The sequence below is a fragment of the Tinamus guttatus genome, unplaced genomic scaffold, assembly GCF_059628265.1.
Source record: "Tinamus guttatus ecotype Peru unplaced genomic scaffold, ASM5962826v1 Tinamus_guttatus_pri_ptg000125l, whole genome shotgun sequence".
In the NCBI taxonomy this organism is placed as follows: Eukaryota; Metazoa; Chordata; class Aves; order Tinamiformes; family Tinamidae; genus Tinamus; species Tinamus guttatus.
In genome coordinates, this window is record NW_028288659.1 from 5,292,385 (window position 1) to 5,317,177 (window position 24,793).

The following is a 24,793-nucleotide window of genomic DNA, read 5'->3' on the forward strand; positions in this document are numbered from 1 at the left end:
GCAGTCAGTTTCTGAGCTTGAAACTCGAAACATTCTGCTGCCTGGCTGTGTTAGGAAGGATAAGGTAGTGCATGAGAAAGCCATGGTGCAAAAAATTTAGTTCATCTCCCATATCTTCACCTCTGGCCAGCTCCTGCCCTTGACTTGATCCAAGCTGACACTGCGAGTGCTGATTTCTGGGGAAATGGGCTCATAGGAACGGAGAGACAAGTTTGCAGCAAGAAGACCCATCCGGACGCAGGTATCTGTGTCATGGTTAGCAAGCATCCCTGCAATGATTCCTGCCATTAAACTGTGGAGAGAAAGGAAAGACACTGATCACTTGGGAAGAGCTTTGACCTCAGGAACATGATCATGAAGTGAATTCATTTGAACACAAACCAGTAATTAGCAAAAGCAGAAAACACCTCAGTGAGTCGCAGAAGAGGGATGACAATCTAATGAGAATGTTGTGTTTTCTTTGTATTTAAATTTGAGGCATCAAATAGTGCTACTATTTTAGAAACTGGTGGCTTCTCATGTGAGAAGCTGAAGTACTTTTCCATTCTACTACATTTTATTTCTGCCTAGTTTTCCAGGTAAGGCAGAAGAAAAGAAGGGTGTCTGAAAAGGGGAGAAATCTGTTTTCCTGGGCTCTATAATTATTTTCATCATTTATCTGTTCCTTGTCTGCTACTAGCTGTATTTCTCCTTTCCCCTCATTAGGAACGAGTGAGTAGGAAGGCAGGTGAAGCTTCCATATATACGTGCAAGAAACTATATATATATGTGCAAGAAACTTTCTGGAGAAAGAAATCCAAAGCTAGAATGAAATTTTTGATATGGAGTTTTTTGAGCTGTCATTTTCCATTTGAGATTTCCCAGTAAAAACGGTGTGCTTGGAAGAGCAGCTCCCACTCGCAGGTCCTCATGAAGCACTGAGGAGTCTGTCGGGAGGAGAGGACTTTGTGAGGCTTGCAGTGGAAGGCTCTCTTGAGGGACAGTTGTGCACACAGTGTTTCTGATCTGCTGGGAGCTAGTGTTTACTCACAGCTACATACACACCTTGGCAGGAGTGATAACGGGAAGCCAGGCAAGGACAAAGGAGAGGGCAAAGAGGAAGGAAGACGATAATGGCATTGAGAGGAAAAAGCAAGGACAGGAAAACGTGACAGCACGGAGGATTAATGATGAGATCTACGTCCTGAGGGATGGCAAGGGACAGCTAAACAAAGTGGCCTGAACACCGGTGCTGCTCAGGCCACTCAGCCCTGCAAGACGGGCCAGCTTTGCTGCCCCGCCGTGGGCCAGGGTGCCGAGGGGCTCTGTCGCTCTCAGAAGTGCTGTGTCCTTCAGGGCTGCCCCCTCATCCTCATCCTCCGCCCACCATGAGCACCATGGAGGAGGTCACACCAACATCCCGCGGGTGTGGGGAGCCAGGGCCACACACCCCCGCAGGAAAGGGTCTCAGCAAGGGGCACTGTGACCCGGCAGCGCCTGCTCCTGCCACGGGGCCCCTCTTGCTCTGCGCGGGGCAGCGCTGATGGGAGCCACAGGAAAGACCCAGCCTGGCCTGCTCCTTGTGGGGAACATGCTGGTGCTGAGGGAGCCCAGGGGCTTCTGATCACAGGAGAGGGAAAAACAGCGGCTTTTGTATTCGGCTTGATTACCTCAGCATCTCTTTTCCTCCTTAACAATGACACAGAAGACTGCGGTTTCCACAAGCCGCTCCATCTCTCAGCAGCTCCAGAAGCGCAGGGTAAATATTTGGGGCGACATTCCCTAGCGATGCCGGGTGCGGCGGCGCTGTTGTGTTGCCACGGCAGCCAGGTGCCAGGAGCGTCGGCCCGGGAGCAGGAGCGGCTCCTCCGGCACCCCCGGGAGCAGGAGCAGCTCCTTGGGCACCCCCAGGAGCAGGAGCGGCTCCTCGGGCAGCCTCTGGAGCAGGAGCGGCTCCTCCGGCACCCCCGGGAGCAGGAGCGGCTCCTCGGGCACCCCCAGGAGCAGGAGCGGCTCCTTGGGCACCCCCGGGAGCAGGAGCGGCTCCTCCGGCACCCCCGGGAGCAGGAGCGGCTCCTCGGGCACCCCCGGGAGCAGGAGCGGCTCCTCCGGCACCCCCGGGAGCAGGAGCGGCTCCTCCGGCAGCCTCTGGAGCAGGAGCGGCTCCTCCGGCAGCCTCTGGAGCAGGAGCGGCTCCTCGGGCAGCCTCGACGGGGCCGTAGGAGAGGCTCAGGGCTGACACAAGCCGCCAGGCCGCGGGAGCTGGCGCTGCAGACCCCCGCTCTCTCCCTGGGGTAAGACACCGTCCTGTAGGAAGGCTCCACCATGTTCCCCAGCTCGCCAGAGAACGAGCAAGGGGGCTGCAGCGCTGTTTCCGGCTGCGTGCACCCCCTCCCAGCACTTCTGAAGTGCAAGGATTCACCAAGGGACCAAACCGTGAACGTGTCACAACCCTGGGCTGTACTCTCTACTGCGTGGTCCCTTGGGAATAGTCATTAACTTCCTGTGTGAGGTGAGTTTAGGCAACATTATACATTTTTATGCCCGGCTGGCACCACGTATGTGGCTGCAGTGTCTGAGCGTTTTCAGCCATGGAGTCTGTTTTGGCCCCTGCAGATTTCTGCAGGTCAGTGTAGCAGCCATGAGTTATTGTCGCTGAGCAAACAAGAGGGCTGTGAAAACTCCCAGATGGGCTTCGGACTGTGGTAAATGGGGTTTCCGGAGAGGAAATCCATTTTACTTCAGCATGAGGGGCAGTAACGGGTCCCTAACTTTCTGGGGGTGTTGGAAGGAAACACAAACTTAAAGCATGCCTTCTGTTTCTCCCAGTTGGTCAGTGGCACATTTAGCCTTTGCTCTGCCCTTAAATTAAGCTTTTTGAAAGGGAAAGGAACCCCTAAAAAAAGATGTTTAGATTACATTAGCCTTTAGGAGAAAATATCCCATGGTAAGGGGTAGTTCTGCATGAAACAGATGGTGTAGAGGCGGAAGCAGCATCACTGGAGGGGCTGGCAGGAGGTAAGACACATCTGTTTGTTTGAGTGGTCGGCACAACAAGCTTTCCTGAGGACAGGCTGACCCCTCGAGGTTCCTTCCAGCCCCGTCTTCTCTGTTGTGCTTTCAGGGATGGCACTGAACAACGCTCCTGTCTTCCTTAGAGAGTTGTGCCAGTTGTAGTCAGCTCATTCTGATGGCGACTAGGGATACAAGAAGTAACTGGACACCCTGGCGCTAAGTAGATTAATTAGTTTGGCAAGAAGTTATTGAATGATCCCAGCTAAAACACTGAAGACCTCCATAAATTTCTATTAAAGTGACTTTTCATTCTTCACACTCATAGGAGAGAAAAGGAACAGTGTCGTTATGTTGAGTTATTGGTAGGTAGTAGTAGAGGAAACAAGGAAAGTTCTGTCACAGGCACCCTTTTGGTCTTGTCCAAGACAACCAAAGGTTAGGATCAATTATTGCGGCATATGAAGGAAAAAAAAAAAAAGGCAGGAAGGACTGCTGTGTAGAGATATCACTTTCACATAATTGATCATCTGTCATTTCCCACTCCTGCGTACAACACTGTGTGATTGGTTCAGAGAATTACATAGAAGACTCTCTTGAAACACAGGAGCTATTGCCAGATGCTGATGTTGAACCCGATGAAGTGCTTTTATAGTGTAATTTTAAATACTGAGTGCCAGTCTCACTTCCACTGGAGAGGTACTGAAGTAAAGTAGTTAGCAAGACAGCTTTGATGCAAGATGGTTTACTTTGCTTTTAGCACTTTGGCCTGAAGTAATTCAGAACAACTAGACTGTCATAAAAGGCTTAGATCTTAAAAAAATGCAAAACTAATAATGGCAAGACTGGCTTCAAGATGCTTCTGTAGAAATTTTTAGCAAGCTTTGTAAGGACTCACAGTAACCAGTCATGTTCTTGTGTTTTTAGTGTGCGATTCTCAAGCAGGAGAATGTAGTTTGTCTTTGCAGTAGCATTTAAAGGAATTCAGGTTATGAAGGTTCCACATTTAGCAAGAGAAGATGAAGCAGTTAGCAACGTACCTGTCACCAGCTCCTGAGACATTAACTATCTCCTCCCTTTTGATGGGGATGGTGGGATAGTGAGCAGCACACAGGCTGGTAGCAGCACTCTGCGTAAGGAAGAGTAGAAAGAAAGTTAGTGGGAAATGTCCAGGCTGAGAAGGGACGCTTGAATATGACTGATGTCATCCAGACCTGCACCGATGCTAAAAAAGAAAAAAGAGAAAAAGTCAGTAATCTTTTTGTACACTTTGAACAGGACCTGTTTGCATCCTTTGGAAAACTGTTTTCCCTTTACACTAGTGCAGCCATTTAAGCTCCCGAAAATAAAATTTGCACTCATGAATATTCATGGAAAGCCCATTTTAAACTAGTTGACTATAAGCATTGCTGTCATGAGCCAGAAGTGCCAGGACAGACGGTTTGAATGTTTTTGCTAATCCGCAGATCTGTGCACTCCTCCCTTCCAAACATGCATTTGCCACAGAGGCTAACACTGGTGCTGTGTTCTCCAGGATTGTTACCACACTGCCAGAAACAGCAGTGGGGCTATTTCACCCCTGACAGAAGCAAGTGAGACCTTAGAGCCTCTTTCCTGTGCCCTTACCTGATCATGAGCCCCGGGCCAGAGCAGGACGCTCCCCCCCAGGCTCTTGCCACACAAGAGGACTCCGTGAGTGCCAAGTGTCACCAGCACACAGCGCAGCTGCGTCAGCAAAGGCCTGGCCAACGCCATGGCAGTCTTGACCACATCTTCCAACGTGGATGGCACCTCTTCAGATAGATAGCAAGATTGGGAGAAGGAAAAACCATGACATAGCTTTAAAGGTTCCGGGTTAACCTTTTTGTACCACTGGGTTGGCAGCTGATTTATGAGCACTAATGAAAATCTATTTTATATATATATATATACACATGCGTAAATATATATACACATACATATATATATGTTTAATTAAATCATGAGAAGGATGAAGACTTCCAACCCTTGACTTCCACACCAAGTTTCTGTCCTTCGCTGAGGAATCCATTTCTCATGGGACTACACATTTGTCTGCAGAGACCTAGTCATTGTTTTGGAGTATGACATTATTGTCTTAATGCTACTGAATCTCCGCCGTGTGGTGGGGATATTTTATTTTCCCAAAGGCTGGTTATTGTTAGAACAATGGCCACCATAACCTCATGCTTCACTAAAGCAGATATATAAACCAAGGATTGTTTCTTTTTTTTTTTTTTTGATTGATGAAGTGATGAAAATGAGATCTCTGTTTTTGAACAGCCTGAGACGGCTCTCTTAGGCCTCTTTGGTAAATCAGCAGCATGGTCTGGTCCTGACAAACCATGCAAGGGTGGTAGTCAGATGAAAAAGACTGAGGATGCTTATCAAATCCCACTGTGTTATAACCCAATGTGCTTGAAATGAAAGCCATGCTTATTTTAACAACATCAGAACCCCTCAAAAATGACTGAAATGGGCCCTATGCATTAAATTCAGAAAATATGCATCTCACAAAATCCATATTTTCTCTCGTAAGTGTTACGTTGACCAGTTCCAGTGATTTCAAACAAGCTGCAGTTTGTGGGCTAGTTCACTGCTGCCCTGCAGGAGGCTGCTGTGTGGGCTTTATAAAGCCTCCAAGCCCTTCAGCAGTTTTTAAAGCTAAAGCAAATGATTTTGGAGCTGGAATACAATCACCTCCCCAGAGAAGCAGTGCTGCTGCTTTGGCAATTTCTGACTTAGTACTATCCTGACTAATGGTCAACAAATGTTGTCATTTTGAAAGGGGAGCTGGAGAGGAAAGGACCTCTCCAGGGTCCAGGTTGTCTGAAAGAGTGTCTGAGTATTCCATACCTGCTGGCAGAGGGTTCCCGAGGGTCTGATTTATTGCTCTGAGTTCCTGCAGGTTGGGGGAGATGAACGTGAGCGCTTTCCAGCTGTCTGAGAGGAATGGCTTGGAGGCCTTGTTCTCATCCGTTGGCTCATAGCACACTTTAAAACAACATTGCAATTGGTTAGTTAATTCATTAACAGTTAATCTCTACTACAGAACAGGGTGCTGTGTGAGAAGATTACTGTGAGCTGTACAACTAGGGTGACACTTATAAGCTATTAGCAGCCTTTCCCCTGCACTGGGTACAAAGTCTCCTAATTTTCCATTCTTTTGCTCAGAAATGATGCGGTTACTTCTGGCTCAGGAACAAGAGGCCCAGGCTTTGGATTTGCTACTCTTTCTATTTGGTTATGGAGCCTCTGCCAGGTTTAAGAACTTTGTCTTCCCCTTCTTCAGAAGAATTTGCTTCTGAAAACAAAGGTATGGCTCTGCAGGCTGAGGAAGCCTTGTGGAGAGTCGTCAGCACCCTGGGGAGGGATTATGTATTTTATGGGAAGTGGCAGACGAGTTCTCTCAAAAGATGCTCTAGCACTTATTCTGGGAAGCAAACCATGCTGCTGTTCCCACTGGCAGAAGCACACACATCTGTGCTTGCCTTGAGCTTAAAGGCAGAGGGCAGAACAGCTCTTCCTCGCTTTCTGGCAGGGCTTAAGGGCTGTAGCTTTTACTCTACTGGCAATGTGATTTACCTGCAGAATGAAAAAAAAAAAAAAAAAAAAAGAAAGAAAGATAGTGGAATTGGTTCATCCATTTTAAATACAGCAGCAGTGTGTAGAAAGGAGCAGAGCACGTCAGACAAGACCTGGGTATCAGTGCTCAGTGGGTGCCGTTTGTTTCAGAGCCCAGGTTGCAGGAGCCACAGGGCAGGCTGAGCCCTCCTCACCTGCCAGCCCGTGCTCCCTGGCCAGCTCACAGACATACTGAAGAGTGGCAAGAGGCACGTTCCCATCAACGCACACCAGCGGGGCCCGGAGCAGGCTCTCCTTGAATTTGGACACCTAGGGAAAATCAAGAGCACATAGAGACAGTCTGAGTCATTGCAGGGGACACGAATGACTGCTCTTCAGACTCAGGAGGAGTGATTTTCACTCACATTGCAGCCTTTAGACATATGTGTGAACCTAGAAGAACGATTCCTGAAGGGAAAGGGATCCTTCCTTTTGCCTCATCTCATCCCCTGCTGCGACCCAGAGCTAGATTCAGGGGCCTGGCCCCTCACTAGACCCATGTAGTGCTCCAGCTGGAGGACCTGTGGGGAAAGGGGAGGCTGCTCTTTAATGGCAGGGGCTCCCTGTAGGATTCCCTGTATTGTGTCTGGTTTGGCTATACCTTTGCTTACTGTGTATGTCATTTAGATATTTTCTGTACACCTGCTGCATCCTGAGCCAGTTTAGCAGCTTGTTCATCACGATGTTTCACTCCCTGGTCCTGCCAAATTCCACAGAGGTGGAGGGCAAAGGTCTGGAATGATAAAGGGATACCTCCATAGTTAGGCTCATTGATACAAAAAAGAACAGTTGACTGGCCCATTGAGTGGAATCCACAGAATTTGGTGGATAAGAAATTAATAATCCATAAAAATTCATGTGGCTGGGCTTCCCACACAATATGTGGGGAGTATTCAGGACCTGAGGAGAGATTTGCAACACCCTGAATGAACAGGCAGGCAAAGTGAAGAGGGGCAATTGCAAGCAAGTCAGCAAGAAAGTCAGTCAGTTAAGAAGCAGTGAAATAGAGGACCAAATCTCAAAGTACATTTTCCTCCTGATCTTGGTGCTAACAACACTGATGAGATGGGGGCCTTTCGTCTGGAGACCAAATGAAGGACTTAAGTGACACCTTGAACGAGGCATGCAGACTGGCTCTTTCTTTTTCACATTATGCCTTGCTTGGTCTGATCACGTCCTGTCCACCTCTAATGTTTAATCAAGTGGCTGCAGCTCTTACACACAGCCCTCTGTGGCCGTTGCTGTCCATGAAGCAAGCAGAGGGGTTGCTGCTGGCCTCTGAGGCTGCCATGAGCACTGGCCAAAGCCCTGGCTGGTGCCCCTGATGCTCCTGCAGCTCCCCTTCTTCAGCCCTGCTAATCCTGTCGGGAAAAAAGGGCCTTTTGAAATGTGCTTTTCATCAGAAGATGGTCTCAGAGTTTCCACTGCCCCCCTTTCACAGTTGCTTTGTAAAGCTCATGAGAATTAAACTGTCATGTAGTGCTTTTCTGTGTCAATGCTTGGGAGAGGCAGGGTGGGGATGGAAGTGGGAGCAATGACTACTTTTTTTCCTAGGAATTCTCAGTCTCATGGGGATCCCACTGGTAAGTAAACTGCACTTAACTTCCATGTCGCTGTCAGTCATGAAGCAGAGGCTTTTGTTCTGTCAACAAAAGAGTGGAATGAGGCAGGAGGGTGTAGTTATAGGGGTTTCCTTGAGTCAGTCCTTAATCACTGCTTCCATTACTCCTGTCGTTTGGAAGGTTTGGGCATGCTGAGAAGCACTGTCTGTTTATACAGTGCAGCATGTAGAAACAACAGGGAGCGAGAGGAAGAGATGAAACAGGAAAAATTGCTTTAATCCATATTCTGACCACATTTTGTTTTTTCCTAGAGAGGGGAATACTTTCCATGCAGGTGAACTGGCTTTATTGCTGGCCGAAAATGATAGGCAATTTGGGACTAGTTACCAAAGAGGGATCTGGCCTACAGGCATGGCATGAGAGCAGTGGTGATACCTCATGGGGAAGAATCAGAGAGAAGCCCCATCTGGCTAGTTGGCAACAGCCAGCTGTGGTGACCACGCTGCTATCTCAGTGGCCAAAGTCTGGGGTGAACTTCGGGTTTTCCCGTGTTCCCTTTGCACCCCTGCTCCCTCCTCATACAGTTTCCCTGGCTGGACCCGCTGTCCTTGCCATGAGCAGAGATGTGCAGATCAGAGGGCACGCGTACGTATTGCTCTGTTATCTCCCCGTGGATGTCCATGTCTCCCAAGCCAACGCTGAGCTCTCCAGCACTGGTGATCACAGCACAGTAAGTGGCTGTGTTCTTCCCCTCCAGCTGAAGGACAGCTCTCATGTCCTAAAACAAGAAACAAGTTATAAACAGAGCATTTCTCTTCCGTGCCACATTTGGCTCAACTTGAATGTTCTTTCTCTGCAGCCACCCAGTAGATAGCAATGGCCCAGCTTGTTGTTCTCTCAACTTCCCTCCTTCCTTTAGATAAGCAGCATTTCAGAGGAATCTCAGGCTAGACAATAGTGGCAGATGGCTATTTTTTAACACTCACAATGCAAGAGTTGCCACAGCAAAGGTTAAAGAAATCATTTGGTACATGAGAGGGACAAGTCTCCTCCATGCAGTTCCAGAGGTTACGTTTCCACTGCAATAGAAGAGTAGTCTGAAGGGTGGCTGAAGCTTTGCCTGCTCCAGCTGTCCTTTCCCATAGTTTATACGACACATCCGATGGTTTCTCGACATGCTGGGCTTGATGTGGTGGCATGTTTCAGCTGGCCATTATATTAATAACCCCACTGACTGCACGGGGTGCAAGCCTGGTTTTCAAAGTGGTCTTGGGGCTATTTTTACAACAGTGCTGTAGACATAACTATAAGGTTCCTTTCTCCATGGATCTTTTTGAATGATCTGCTTTCAAGATTGCAGAGCATTTCTTCTACTACTCATGTGTCTGGAGAAACACACCCCACCAGCAGTTCCTGGAGAAGCTGTAAGTTTTAAGGAAAAGATCTCCTTCAACACTGATGATTCTGGCAATGTGTTTTCTTACAGGCAAGGTCTGCCTGGTAACTGTCCAGCTAGTCCTGCTCCATGTTCCCTTAGGAGGTTGTTCACTTTGATGACACAGGCTGGAGCGTGTCTGCATGGAGGAAGGATCGGACACTTGCAGCCTTGAAGTCTTTCTATATCAAAAGAGGGGTCTTCTTCTTAGTGCTTTTACGGACCTGCTCAGGTACGAAGAAATCCAAGCCCCATGGGTTATTTACCCGTGTATATTCACTTGCCAGGGCCCTAAAGGCACCAACAAGTTTTTGCTCCTTATTCCATGCTTTTTCTCTGTTATGTTTCACTCCGGTTTTGGCAGTGTTTCTCCTCACCATCATGCTTTGTGTATTTCTGGCTGTGCTCAGGCCTTCCTATGTGTTTTCATGGTTCCTCCTGCCTTACCTCTCCTTCTCCCTCAAACATCACTTCCTGATGCTGAATTCAGGGACATATAAGCTGGGAGGAATACAAGGAATACAATAGTTCAAGCTGGGATGGAGCAAGGAAGGCCAAGACCCATCTACAGTTTTAAACATCAAGGAATGTTGAAGACAGAAAAAATAAATAAATTAAGATTTTTTTCAAATACATCAGTAACCAAAACAATATTAGGGAAAATGTGGTCCCACTGCTGAATAGCACAACACCCTGGGTTGGACTAGGTGATCTCCAGAGGTCCCTTCCTACCTCTGTCATTCAGTGATTCAGTAACTCAACTCAGACCACATGGTTCAGACCCCTCTCCACACAAACATACAGCCCATGTTTTGGGAGGTGGCTCCCTGCTTTCCAATTGTCAGGAATTAAAGCAGCACTGAATTATTTCTCCTCTCGGCCTGATGGAAGGTGGCTCTTATGGCTGTCAAGGTTGAGAAGACCCTTCCCTCTACATAATGTGATCACACACACGCTTCTGAGGAGCCGCTGCCGTAAACATACCATGTGGTGACAGTAGTGCAGAACGGACTCTGAATGTTCATCTTTTCCCACAGCTGATAAGAAGAGAGGAGTCAGCCCAAGGCGACTTAAGCAGTCTGAAAGCAAATGGAAACAGAGGTTGTTCATAAATCCATCAGAGCGGCATGAACACAAGCCCAGCCTGCTCAGAATGACTGTCTGCAGGTACTGGACACCTTAGCATCTATCCGTCCTTGTCTGTCCTCTGTCTGTCTTGCTCAGCATTAGACCTCAGCTAGAGCAGGGGTGGAATAAAGCAATGTGGCTTCCTGCACACTGGATTTTTTTTTTTGGAGCATCTGGGAATGGAGGAAAGAGAAGTGAAGGAGGAACCTTCTGCACTTCCCTGACATCATCTTCTTTCCCTCTCACAGGCCTGTGGGCTCTCCCACGTCACTTGTGCATATGGCCTTTCTAGCTGCTGGCCTTCACCACCCTGCTGGGTTCGCTGTGCTGTCGTATTAGAACCACCAAATCTGAATGAAACCTTTCCTCCTCTCCCTTCAAGTCTGAAACTTCACCTCAAGGGATGGATGGAAAATTTCTTCTCAAGATTCACCATTTGTGAACTGAAATGATAGTAGAGTCGTGCTAGGAGTTTTAAGGAAAGATCAAAAATCCAAGGTAGGCCTAAAATCCTTTTGTAATATGCTCCCACTGCCCCTGGTAATTCAAATATCCCCAAACTGGGCTGCTGATGCTTGTGGTGGAGAACCAGATCATCACTCTGTGATTCCTTCCTGCTCCAGGGTCTGCAGCCTCTCCTCTCCCACAGCAACTCCTGTGCTCCATTTCCTCCTTTCCCTGATGCATGGACAATCATCTCTGAGTAAATCCACTCCTTTCGAATTCTTCCTCAAGTCATACTTTTAATGCGACTGTAACCTGACTTTAATTCCACTCTGAGGACCAGGCTACTCGTCAGGCCCTGGGGATCGCTGATGCTTATCTAACTGATGCGAGGACCACTGAGCTGTACATTAGCTAACCTGATGTTGGCAGCAACTTTCTTTTCCCATCCCCTGCCCAACTCCCTCTCCTCTTATTGACTGGAATGGCCCTTTTCCAGGTACTCTGCCCCTTGGGATATTGCCCCAGATGTGTCCCAGATCTCGTGGTGTCCGAGGAACACCAAAGGACAGACCACAGCTCCCACTCATCCGCAGGTGAGCCCAAGCACTCGCGCACCTGCCAGGTTTCTTCCCACGCCGCCAAAAGATCTCCGCACTCTTCCAGCATTTGTTTGCCCACCGCCCTGCAGGAATAAGTCATTAGCTGGTGAAGCTGAGAGAGCTGCTCGCTATAGGTGCCGTGTCTCTAGCAACTGAAGTTGCCACTGCTCAAACACGGGCCTGCAACTAGAAGGGGCAGATGCCATCTCGCTCGAGGCCTGGGAGGAGAGCAAACTTTCCGAGCCCATCTACAGGCTTCAGCTCTGATGATAAAATCCCGCTTCTTAGGGGATCCCCAAGCTCAGCGTCCCCAAGGTCTCCTGTCAAAAGAATTACCTCAGTAAATGCGTTCCCTCAAACAAATCCTACCTGACAGGAGATTGGACATGTTTTCAAACTTCTTTGGGTCCATCACTGGCTATCAAACTATTTTAAGGCTCTTATTTCAAAAAACCCTGAAACATATTTTCCATTTATAAAGACAATTTGCCAATCATGTTCATTATGTCCTTCACTGTTCTGGGTAATCCAGAGCTTTCAAGAATGTGTTAAATGTTTGGCTGGCAAGTGCTAGAACGTGTGCATGCCCATGCACAGGAGCTCCTGGCCCAGACTGGTTCTGCCCCATGTCTGCCCAGGTGCACCAGGTACCCTTGCTCATACGCACTCTTCCTCCTTGCAAACACTTCCAGTCATTCTGGACAATAAAATGTACTGCCAGCTCACAGTACAAAATGTTATTCATGTTATTCTCCCACCCTCTCACTGTTTCGGGGTGTGCCTAGGACCCAGATCGAAGCTCCCTGAAGACCCTTCTTCTCCTGCGCTGAGCCTTCAAATCATGGACCCTGTTCAGCTCTCCTTTACACATAGTCCCTTCCTCAGCTGGTCATGCGGCTGTAAAAGGCTGCTCTCCCATGAAAAGAGGCTCTTTGATTACTCTCCTCCGATCTCCAAGCTTTCATGTTTCCCTTGACTCTCCCCAGGTCTGTAATTTTTAAGATTTGGTGCTAATTCTCGACCCCTTTGCTCCCCTTGCTGGTGGTTCTCCAAGCCCCAACCCGCGCAGGCAACTTGTGCAGACCCGTATGTGCATAAGCACTCTATTGGCCTCTGTCCATCTTTCCACTACTTGTCACTCCTCATTAATTAACCCCACTGCCAAAGCCCCTCTATCGCATTTGCTCACGCTCCCTGCGGATTGCCACAGGCACTGTCAGGAATGAGGCTACTTCCATCTGTGGCTACCGTCTCCCTCGGACTGGAGCAGATTTCCAAAGCAGTGAGCATGCTGATTTTAACTCTGAAACTCACAGTCCGTATCAGATGCAGCCAGGAAAAATGAAATCTACTCCAAAGCAGAAAAGCAAGGATGCTTGTTTAGGTGAGTCAAACTACTGATTTTAACATCACCTCCAATTTCTGTATTAAAAAAGGTTACTAGCTTCTGTCAGTATTGAGCACAAAGTCTATTTTACGCAGTTCCACACTGTATTTCTCAAAACTGATGTCAGCAGGAATGCTGAAAATGCTTATGAGATTCCTCCTTTGAGTGGCCCGTTGATCTGCTCTTTCAGCCCCCTTCCCTCTCCCCATCCCAAAAGCCAGGGGTTCAGTCTGAGCCGAGCCTGCCCGTGCCCAGATGGACCAGCCTCTGCAGCTCACAGACCAGCCGTGAGTGCCCTCTACTGTCACACAGCTCCACGAGCTCTGAAGGAGATGATGCTAAATATGTCTTTAAAATAGTACCTGAGAGAAGGCAGAGGGAAACTAGCGGCCTGCCTGTGAGGCAAAAGAAATGTGTGGCTCTCAGCAGACCTTGCCAGTTGTGCTGGTAACTCAGAGCACTGCTCACTCCTCTCTCAGCTACTTCTGCCTATCCTAAGAGTGTTGTTGATAAACATAATGCTTTCTCCAACATCCCCACTGAGCAGGAATCCAAGCCCCTCTCTCTGCTTCTGGATGACCTTGGAAGCCACGCGGGAGTTACAGCCACCAGCGATGGCAGCCGCTCGCCTGCTCCCTGGCACAGCACGAGTTGGGAACGGTGTGAAGCCCGGTGCTCTGCAACAAACAGGACACTCGCAAAGGTGGGACCTGCTGGGTGCTGAGCTCTCTGGAAAAATCTCTCTTTAAAAGCCTAAGTAGAGCAATATTGCTGAGATTGCCTTTTCCTCCGTGTCTAAGCACAGCAGCTGTCAGGAGGAATGTTTTGGCTGTCACTTCCCATATCCTTCTGGAGCTGGGCATCTGGGTGGATGCCACAATGTGCTCTAGGGCCACTGCGAAACAGAGAGGCAGCCAATGCCTCTCTTCTGAACGCAACACGGGAGAAAAAAAAAAAAAAAAAAAAAAAACTCCTTTACCTCCTTTTCCCTTGTCAGCTGCTCCCCCTGGGGTCTGCTGCTGCCCTTGATCCCTGACCATGCTGAGGTGGTCCAGGGGTCTGCACTCACTGCTGGCAAGCCAAGGGGCAGCTGGTCACCCTGGGATGCAAATTAACTTTTCACTCAGACAGCTCGATGTGGGCCAGGGATGTTACTATGCAGATCACAGCCCAAGTAGTTGACTTTCTCTTCTCCAGGTCTGCAGAGCTGATGATGCTACATGCGTCACCCTAGACCAATATAATACCTTCTGGCCTCTGTCTCCAGGAAGTTGAATAGCTTCCTGCCTTTACAACAGCTTCCCCAAGAGGTCTTGCCCTGTCTGACTGAGGTGTCTTCACATACTGCCCCATCTGAGGGCAGGAGTTTGAGTAATGGGAGATACCAGATGATTTTTGAACAACCAACCCCCGTTGTGGTATTACCTACAGCTCAACAAAAATTGTTGACTAACCGCCGGCTATACAAAAGGCTGTCATTTACAGTGGAGAAGTCCCAGGACTGTCCCACCTCAGCTTCTTAGTCATTTTGGGGCAGAGAACCAAGAGGAAGACGGTCTGGTGACATTTACAATGATCTATTTTAAAGTGTTTTGTGTATGTATGTGAGAGAAAGACAGAGTCCCAAATCCTTTATGATTTGTGAAGCTGCTTTCCTGTTCAGCTGCAGCTGTGTCAAGGCTGCTCCTCTGAAGGCCTTCTTTCTGGAGGATCATGTCTGGTCCCTGTTCCCATTGCTTTGCATTGCTAGGACAGTCAGAGCTGGCTCTTACCTAGGGATTTCCTCCCTAGAGTGTTTGTCTTTGACTTACACAACGTCACAGCACAATGAGGGTCTTCACCTATTGCTTCTAGCTCTTTGCACATGTGCTTTGAGGAAGATCCGGGCAGTTCTTCTGCTAAAACAGCTTTTTGGGGCCTGTGGCATCACAGAATAAGCCTGAGGCGTCTTAGCATGGGCTGTAGAGCTATAGACATACCCTGCTCTGGCTCAGTCTTGAATGGCAGGAATAATGACTTTGAGCATGGGACCAGAGTAGGTCTGTGTGTACCACCTCACTGCCCACCCAGACAATATACCAAGTAGGTAGCACTACATCTCCCAGGTTTGTGGGTGGGTTCCCCTTCCCGCACCCTTTTCTTTGGCTGGGCTCTCCTATGAAAGTAGCTGAAAATGGCAGTGGTGCTAAGAAAGCTGCTGGCCATACAGTACCAGGATGAGAGAGTTCTGCGCCTTGGCTATAAAGTCAACGTTGATGCCTCCGATCACCACCTTTAAGAAGGAAGAAAACGGTAAAAAGGGATGGAGAAGTTCTCAGTCTTCTTTGCTTTTCCTAATCATTTTAAACACCCTCTTGAAAGCCATGACCTAGTGTAACAGTCTGCTCTTATTTGGCTTTGCTAGATGCAGGCCTGCACAATCCCAGATAGACAGGATGGAAGTCTCCTCTAAATGCTGCATTTTGAATTACACCTGCTCACAGCCAGCCAGAGCACAGCAGGCTGGACATGGCTGTGTGTGCGTGGGGCTGCTGCACAGGGCCATTTCACTGAGCAGTGTTAGAGTTAGGAAAGAAGTTGCATCGATGCAGCTATGTCAGTGCCCCTGAGGCCATCTCTCTTTGGGCAGCTTTTGACATACCACACCTCAAAAGAGATGCTGATACTGCTGTTAAAAAATACAAAGAAGATGCAAACAACAGGCTAGAAGAACTAGGTAATTTCATGCAAGTTCTCAGAAGAAACCACCATATTCAGAGGTCAAGGGCAGATGATACTCAGCCTCACCCAGTGACAATTTATGGACCATTGTCTTCTTGTCCTACAAATGTAGAAAAAGCAGTTTACAGCTCCGCAGAAGGAGGCTGCCAGATTCCTTGGGGACATACGTCTGTTTTTCTCTTGTTCAGCCAAATGCTGGGCTGTTGCCTTTGGAGTCACTGACCTCTTTTATGTTGACAAGTGCTATTGCAAATGGGTTTCAGAAGCTTCTCAGCTCTCTAAAGGCTACCTAAAATCGATTTTCTGTAATGCGTGTGGCACATCCAGAATTTGTGATAGTGAGTGGTGTATTATGGTTATAAGGGATTCTGTTTGGGATATGCAGCTCTTGTAATTTGGAAGTCATGAGCAGGAGACCAATGAGAGGAGACATTTATTAAACATCTATACCTTACCAGCTCAAAATACCCCCCGCCAAGGTCTGCTTTTGTAGTCACATCTCTTCCCCAGCACTGAGAGCAATCTAACTGAAGTTGTATGGAAGGGCACAATAAGAGGCAAAAAGGTCATCAGGGTTTTAAGAACTAAAGGTTTTTTAAGGAGAATGGAGACAGAGATGGCATACACCCAAGGAAAATGGAGAAAACAAAAAAGAGAATACCTGCCTACATTAAGCAGAAAGGCTGGTCTCTGGCTGAGAGCTGAGTCACTTTATACTTTTGGGAACAGATGTAAATTCACCCTCAATGTTATCAGCAGAGACAAGTTATCTAAGGGGCAGCAGAGGACTCACTGGCTGAGGTGGAATCACGTCCTCTCTCCGAGGCAGCCTCTTCTTCCTCGTGGCTTTCTGTAGTTTGCTGAGGGCCACTGCAATGCAGCTGCCCACTCTGGCGTTGTTCTGGATCAGGGCGATGTCTGCATGGGGTTTCTTTGAGGAAAAGAAAAAATGCCACCAAGAGGATTGGCCTGGCAGAAGTCTCTGTAGCTTCTACATTTCCCTTAATGGGACAAAGCAGGAAATGCCAGCTGGAAAATTTGGTGGGTCTGATCCCACTGTGCCATAATCCGTTGTCAACACATATACTGAGTTACAACAATATGTGCACAGCCTAAAGCTTTCATTGTACTCATCTTCCCTCCCCTGCATCTCCATGAAGTAGAGGAATCTCTACCATAATCTGTACGTTTACAAATAGGAAATGGAAGGAAAGGCCACCTAGAACAGAGAAGGAACTGAAGTGCTTAGATAGGAGTTAAGACCTAAAAACTTCTGGGGATTTTGGGCAGATTTTTCAGAAACAGATGCTTATTGTTATTTTTGCCAAACTTCTGTGCACCTATTTCTATCTATTTCAATGGGAGCAGAGAACCAGAGGCTTTTAAAAGTTCCACTAGATGCAGCTTTAAGTATCCAAAACCTTTACCAATCTGCCTTGACTGGCCAGCTATAAGGTCTCTCAGAAGGCTGGCAGGAAAGCCTGGAGGTGAACTGACCTCTCCCAGAACCTACAGCAGCACCACAGCCAGTACATCTGCCTTTCTCATGCCCGTGCAAGAGTAATCATGCTCACACAGCAGCACTTCCCCTTTGTGCTTGTCTTACTCTGCACAAGCACGAAGACTCACACAGGACTCACATGATGAGTGAGTGCTGGGATGGCCGAGCACATTCCCACATGCCCACCCCGTCACTGGCAACAACACCCTGAGACTCCTTCATGGACTAGGTGAGCTCACGGGTCAGAAATGAGGGAATGTCTTTGGGTTTGGACACCCGCTGCCAGTGCCAGCCTCCGATTTTTAATGTAAAAATGGAGGGAGACACTAAGAGTACTACTGAAGAAAGAGAAAAAAGCAAAAGGGATTCAGTTGCTAAGCTCTCCTCGATTTGCAGATACCGAAGTGTTTGCCCCTTTCCAGAGTGTCAGTAAAGTGACAGCGTTTTGCAGCGAGTGTTACTGAGCGGTGTGAAGAAGCACAGGGCAGTATGTGCTGCTATCTCCCCACTCACTGAAAGGATACTGGAGGCCAGCGATTCTCCATCGGTCAGGTCACTGATCTTCTGTAACAGGAAAGGAGTCACTTCTTTGCCTGTGATCCCTTTTAACCTGCAAATACAGAGAAAATGCCTGTTGATGAGGAGAGCTCAGCAGCATCCAAGAAGCACTGCTGCTAGCAGATAATCTACCTCCACACCTGCATATCATAACACCTTTATGTAACCTTTAAGTAAGCTTCGGGTTAGATAAAACTACACTGAAAGACACATTATGGGCTCAAACACACCCAAGATTGAAACCTGAGCTCTACTGCAGCCCTTGTGGTTGTCCCCTGAAGTTGTTTGCTTCCCCACGAGCACGGCGTGAGCAGAGGATGCTGCTCACCTGGCCTCGTGCAGTGCTTGCTGGATGGCCTCTTCGACGGCGCGGCCCGAGGCAGCTCGCTCCTGGGGACAGGGCACTGCTATGAGCACCCCGCTGCTCAGGCCCAGCCCCAGAGCGCTGGCTGCAACAGGACACAGGTACTGTTAGTGATTCTCCTGGGCTGGATCAAAGGCTGACATGAAAGGACAGACAGGAGCACACACAGGTGAGCAAGGCTGTGGTGTTTGAGCTCCTGTTCTTAGCTGGTCCAAGGACAGGTTCTTTTCCAGCTATCTGCCTGTTTCTTTTGAGTCTGTCTGTAGCATAAAAGGAATTTTTTGTAAACACATTCTTGTACTTGCCCCCTCCAGTTCACCAGTGTGAACAAAACATGAGTATAAGTACGTCAAGGTGGCTGCAGTTATCTGTAAAAATTTCCTCTGAAGAGTCAAATTCTCTGCTCCCTCATTTTCAAGGCACTTAACAGGAGCAGGGATAGGTGGGATGGCTTGGTTTTTTTCTAGGCAGGCTCTTCTTCAAGTTAAAAAAAAGAAAGTGCCTCATCGGAGGTGACTTTTGTGGCCTTCTGTTCCCAGGGCCCACGTGGACCTTTCACTGCTGAAACGCACCGATGAGTTCGGCTGCCTCCTCCTCATTACGGACGCGATATGGAGCCTGGAAGCCACTTTGGCATGAGAAGAAGGCTGGAAACTCCCTTGACTCTCCAAAGGCAGCTACGCAGACTCCCTGCGTCTCCTGCAGCAGTGGAGATGAGACAAGTAGATAACTGGAAGAGGGGACCTACCAAAAACATGTGACATTTCCCTTCCGCACAACTATGAATTGGACTTCTTTCAGATATCAGCAACATTTTTCAAAGCAAAGAGCCAGACACAGTAACTAGCCAAGCAGAATTTGCCTTAGTGATATATTGGAGACAATACACACTCCTGAGCCTGTGCTCAGAGCTAAGAAAAAGGTGTGGAGCTGCTGTTAGCACAACAGTGAGCCCAAGGTAATAAGCCTGATCTTTGATCTGAAGACATGTCATGAACCGAAAGGAATAAAAATGAGTTCTGTTTACTGAGGAAAAGCATTGGCTCTTGGCTGTCACCTGAGGAGCTGGCCCTGGTGGTTCATTAATGTACCAACCTCTAACAACAGACTCTACTGAGAATCATGTTGATACCCGCTGGAGATCTGCTTTTATTTTAGCGCTGCTCTTACCTGGTCAGTGTAGTGCCCTCCCAGCTGCCAGCGAGCGGGCAAGGCGAGCACTGCCCTGGGCTCCTGAGCAGCAGCTGATGGAGCAGTCTCTTGGGCATTGAGATTTGCGTTAAGGAGCACTGAGCGCTTCAACTCAGCTGAACTCAGGTCTAGTGAACTCTGAATGTGATTTCTATCCTCTCAATAGTCATTTCTGAAGAGCTTAGGATAAATACCCATCCCAGCACCACTGAGCATTTTTGGTGTTGCTGGGTTCAGCTCCCAAAGTATGACACTATCTATCTGCTTTAATGCTCAGCAGCCCACGTTACCTACCAGATATTCCAGGGTCCTGCCAATATCCAGGATCGACTTGACTCCTGCAGATACAACAGCAACCGGAGTCCGTCCTAGCTCCGTCAAGTCAGCACTCACATCCAGAGCTGTTAGGGGGCAAGTGGCCTTGTGTTGGTGAGTGTTGCACCCTTAAAAAGCCGTATCTGTAGGAAGGCCAAGGTCTGCTTGTGTCTTGGGCCACTAACAGATATGACAAGTTTAGATCATGCCTTTGGCCGTGGAGATTGTTAAGACAAAATGAAAACAGAGAAATCATATGGCTCAGGGTGGAGGTGGAGCCTTGCACGCTCTCTCAGCTGTTTGATTACATGCACCAACAGCATGTAAAAATTCAGCACAAAAGAAGGTGTTACAAACCAAGAACAAAGTTTAAGAGACTAGAATTAAAATGACTAGATCCTGATTTGGCAAAATGTGCCAAAAAAGGGTTTCCTGACCTCATCAAATTCTGGTCTGGAATTTATGTCACACCTGAAAGAGACATTGGGCATCACTGCCGTACCCCTGTGCTATGCTAGGGATGTGTATGGCTAAGAACTAACAATTTGCAAGAGGAATAGTTTGAAGCTTCTGGAAAGAACACTCAGGAGAGAAATATGAGTAGAGCAAACAGATCAGCTGGGTGCACCTTGTGCTTCTACAGAACTGCTTCTAAATGGCCTCTTTCACGATTTGCCTTGGGCGAAGGAGAATTTCTGAGAATTGTATTAGCCAAAATATGTAACATATATGTAACAACCACAGTATGGTCAAAAAGAATGATAACTCTTTACGGAGCAGAGAGTTACTGCAGGACAAACTGGGAATGGGGGAAAAAATGAATTAAAAAACAAAACAAAACAGAACAGAACAGTAGCAATATAGAGCAAAGCACATGAACTGTTTTTCTTACTGTCCTGTCCTCCACGATGGACCCCTCCAATGCCTCCAGTCACAAACAGGGGGATTCCTGCTTTGTGCGCTGCAATCATTGTTCCAGACACTGTAGTGCCACCAGACAAGCCCTGTTGGGGACAACCAGTCACAGTCAGCAGCCGTGGTGACCCAGGGAACACTGCAAGCAGGCAGCTATGGTTGGGCATCCCAACAGCCTGCTGCAACCAGCTTAGCAGTGGAATTTTGATACAAGCATTCTATTACGCAGAGAAAACTTAATTTGAAATTTAAAAAAGCCATATTCAGATATTTATGGTGATGCATTTTAGCACTGGGCTGTGATAAGAGTGAGTGGAATTCTAGAACTGAGAGGAGCGGAGAGGAGGCGCCTTGGATGCAACTTGCCTCCAGTTCATGGCAAGCCTAAATGAATGCAGTATTTTAACTTCCATGTTCCCACTCCCCAGTGCCTATTGTTTTTCTCAACAGAGCTGCTCTTTGGCTTACTTAGGCACCTGTATAACACATCTGTTGTGTCTTATAGCCTATCAGTAAGTATAGCACAAACACATGGGTTCCTTGACATGTTTAAATCTGTCAGCTGTAGCTTAATGGAATGTAAGGAAAACTAACCTCCAAGGAGCATTAACCAAAACATGCTGTTTTGCAAATGGAATGGAAAAAAAATTCATTTTAAAGGTGACACTAACACACAAGTTGTGCTATAGTTGGGTTGCCCCTAGACTTGCCGAAAACAGATTTGGGGGCTTTGAGGAAAGCATTTCCTTACTAACTAAAGGTCCAAACTAAAGAATTGAGCTATAATAAAAGTTTGAAAGTGAAATGAAACCACTTGCTTATCATGAACGAAGACACACTTTCCATAACCCTCCATTGCTATGGAAAATGCAAATGGGAAATTCCTCAGCGAATGGCCTCAAGATTCATTGCCCACACTACGTACGCGCTCTTGTCCTGGCAGCAAAGCCTTCCTCCTCCAAGGCTTTCCAAAGAGCAGCTTTCACGAGCAGCCAGTGAGACTTAAGCACCCTGTGTGTTATTTACGACGTCCTGCATGTCACCTAAGTTCACATGTAACATGATGATGCCTTATCACGCCAAAAGGAATGTTCTTAGCCAAGCCTTTATTTGTTCTGCGGTCAGCCAGCACAGAACGACATTTTAGGAGTTGTTATTTCATGTCTGCTATTCCCTAACTCTGCTGTTAGGCACATGTTCGAGCTGACGGGGAAGACAGCACTTTGCATGGTAGTTCTGTCTTGAAGCTAGAAAGCACAAGACTGCTGTACAGAAGATACTGAAATAGAAAGTGTGTGTACCATACCTGGCTGAGGACGTAAGGAAGATCTCTCCGGGACACTTTAACTACATTTTTACTGCTTGCCAAGAACTGAAGTTCCTCATCCGTGAGGCCAATGTGGATTCTGCCCCTTACAATGCCCACAGTGGCCGGCACTGCCCCATTTCTTGTGACAATTTCTTCCACCTCTCTGGCCATGCTGGAATGAGATAGACAAGAGAATGATGACAAAACTAACCACGCAAAGACTCGGACCCAAGATCTGCGTATTTGTTGGCCATCAATGAACAGGTTCCAGTTCTATACAGTCCTCACAATCCCCACCAAAGCCAAGGCCTCCTCTCTGTCTTCCTAAAGGCAGAAATCTCTACACTTAATTTTGCAGCACCCAGTGCTCCCATTTTCAGGACTGCAAGCTAAGCTCTGTGCTTCATTTTTGAGGTACCATCTGAAAAAATTCCCAGCTTAGAGGGAAATCTGACTGTACAAAAGACTGCTGAATATAGGGGATCTTCTCAAAAATAAGACTTTTTTGTATCTAATAATCATTATTTCTGAAATCATAGACCTTCATGGGAACCCCGGATATCTCAAGCCTGATCAAATAATCAGGACAGATCTCTCATACTACAGATATTCAGGTACAGGATAAAAAAAAAGCACTGAAAAGTTGCAACCTGAGGATATGCTACAGCTACAGACCAGGTCTTTTAATGTTCTGCAAGTTTTATACTTGCTCATTGCTACTCTATCTTTTCAAGAACAGCTTCTCCCTTTCAGAGCTATCTGTAGGTACCCTAGGCAATCTCTAACTACCTCTCCCCAAATCTGAATTTGTAGAGCTTTGTTCTAGGGCCAAATAATGCCCACGTAAAAAACACAATGGAAAAAATCAATACTGAAACCTTCCTGTGCTTTGTTGAAGCAAGGAGAGGCGGGGCTGCCACCCACTGCCTGGAAAGACATGGTTTCTTGCATCATCTCTCACTGGGACACAGATCTACAGGACACCAAAAAAAATAAGGGTAGAAATCTGTTTGTTTGTGTTTGCCTAGGCAGGGAATAGACAGCAGCAAGAAGGACCAGCAGCTTTCACAGTAGACGTTTTGGAAGGAACTAGTGAGATTTCACTATGCCGTTCTCTTCATTTCTGTACTATGCAAGAAACTGAAGAGTGTTTCTAACGTCTACAAATATCATGCGGCCATAAGTTATCTCTATTTTAGAGTAGGTGATGACTCTACATTCTGCCACATATTAAAGGGAGGCAGGAATGGAAGGTGATGGATAAGGAAATAAATCAGCAGGTGTTTGTTGCATGGTCCTGTTCTCTTTCGAAGACAACATACAACAGTTTTGTATTATCAGAATTTACGTTCTGCATGTCTAGCAACCCGACATCTCCATTCAACTCTTAGGAGGGCTTGGAGTAGGCTAGAAATACATATACTGATTCATCGGTTCCATGACTCATTCTTTGTTGAACTAGGAACACAGCAACCTCAGATTGTGAGGATAGGCCATGCCGTGGGTAATGATGGTGCTTTCCAAGGCTACAATTGGTCTCCCCTCCATCAGTGCTTCCTGTACGGAGGGCTGAATTCTGAAATAAGCACCTAAAGATAAACAGAACAAAGTTAATCATTCACAATAACCACTGGCTATTTGATAAAAGGTAGATTTTCACCATCACAGTAAATTTATCCCCCTTTTCAGCTGTTCTTTAAGGGGAATCTGAGCCCACAGATAACTTCAGACAGACTTAAACTGTGCTTTTATACTAGTTAAATGTTTGGTAACTATTCACTACTACTATTAATACTAATTATCACCATCATGGTCATCATTGGGTGATGATTTTAGAGCTCTGTTCTGTCATTTGTTCCCGTAACATAAGTTTAAATTCATATTACTGTCAGTGAAAGAACTGAGTCCTGCAATCTATGATGCATGATGAAGAATGATGCATGTTTTAAAAAAAGTATAAGGATTGGGAATTCAAGATATTGTAAAAGCATCATGTACGAAAATTTCACTTATCTACGTGTGTCATTATCAAACAACAGACACTCCTATCCTGAAGTACCCTCCTGAAAGTTGAAAAAGCTCATCTGCTCTGCTCCCAAAACACTTTTGGGTGAGGGAAACACTTTCCACACAGGGACTGTTTCAGAATACACTACTCACCATGCAGAAATCTTCTCACGTGGATGGTCCTACTTGCCACAGCAGACATGTGTCTTCCCAGTCTATAGGTCATCTTCCTAATCATCTTCTGCAGTAGATTCCAAAAGTCACACTAAAAAAAAAAAAAAAAAAAAAAAAGGAAAGCTGTTACTTAGCAATTATGTGACCACAGGTATCATCGCTTGCCCTGACCTCAAGAGTTAAAACAATCCTGGACTTGCCCAGAAACTTGTCTGGAAACTCACACTGTTGTAAGCCAGGGCAGCGAAGCAAAACACTAAACTGTGGAAATGGGGTGGGAAGCGTCCACCTGGCCCTGAGCTGAAGCATTGAGCTGAAATCATGAAGAAGTTGAAGAAAGGATGAGGAGTAATACATGAATGATTGACCTTTTCCTTTCCAAAGCTCCTTGTTCATGAAAAATTGCAGGCTCAGCCACCGTCACCTCCAAAACAAAAACCCTCAGGCAGAAAGCTACAGGGCTGACACAGGCAGAGGAATGCTTTGAAAAGATGATTTTGCAGGTGTCCCGGAGGAAACGAGCATTTCAGCAAAACAAAGTTGACAA

The 24,793-nt window shown here is 47.1% G+C and overlaps 1 protein-coding gene across 1 annotated transcript; it reads right to left on the bottom strand.

The window, feature by feature from the left end:
- Positions 1-30: 30 nt before the first annotated feature.
- On the bottom strand, positions 31-24,313 carry LOC104574606 (uncharacterized). The gene is made up of 18 exons (XM_010221862.2): positions 24,226-24,313; positions 23,540-23,654; positions 22,063-22,237; positions 20,734-20,845; positions 19,821-19,927; positions 18,908-19,034; positions 18,300-18,420; positions 17,938-18,023; positions 16,706-16,830; positions 15,404-15,463; positions 11,821-11,887; positions 10,615-10,709; positions 8,845-8,973; positions 6,789-6,903; positions 5,866-6,003; positions 4,618-4,784; positions 4,032-4,120; positions 31-292 (listed from the first exon to the last, which is right to left on the bottom strand). The coding sequence occupies exons 1-18, from the start codon at positions 24,308-24,310 to the stop codon at positions 97-99; spliced, it is 2,109 nt and encodes a 702-aa protein (XP_010220164.2). The 5' UTR covers positions 24,311-24,313; the 3' UTR covers positions 31-96.
- Positions 24,314-24,793: the final 480 nt, after the last annotated feature.

Coding starts and splice junctions, on each gene's coding strand:
- LOC104574606 (XM_010221862.2), bottom strand. CDS start 24,310: ATGATTAGGAAGATGACCTATAGACTGGGAAGACACATGTCTGCTGTG. Junction 18,024..18,299: donor CAAGCACTGCACGAGGCCAG/GTGAGCAGCATC, acceptor CTGTATTTGCAG/GTTAAAAGGGATCACAGGCA. Junction 4,121..4,617: donor GGCCCGGGGCTCATGATCAG/GTAAGGGCACAG, acceptor TTCCTTACGCAG/AGTGCTGCTACCAGCCTGTG.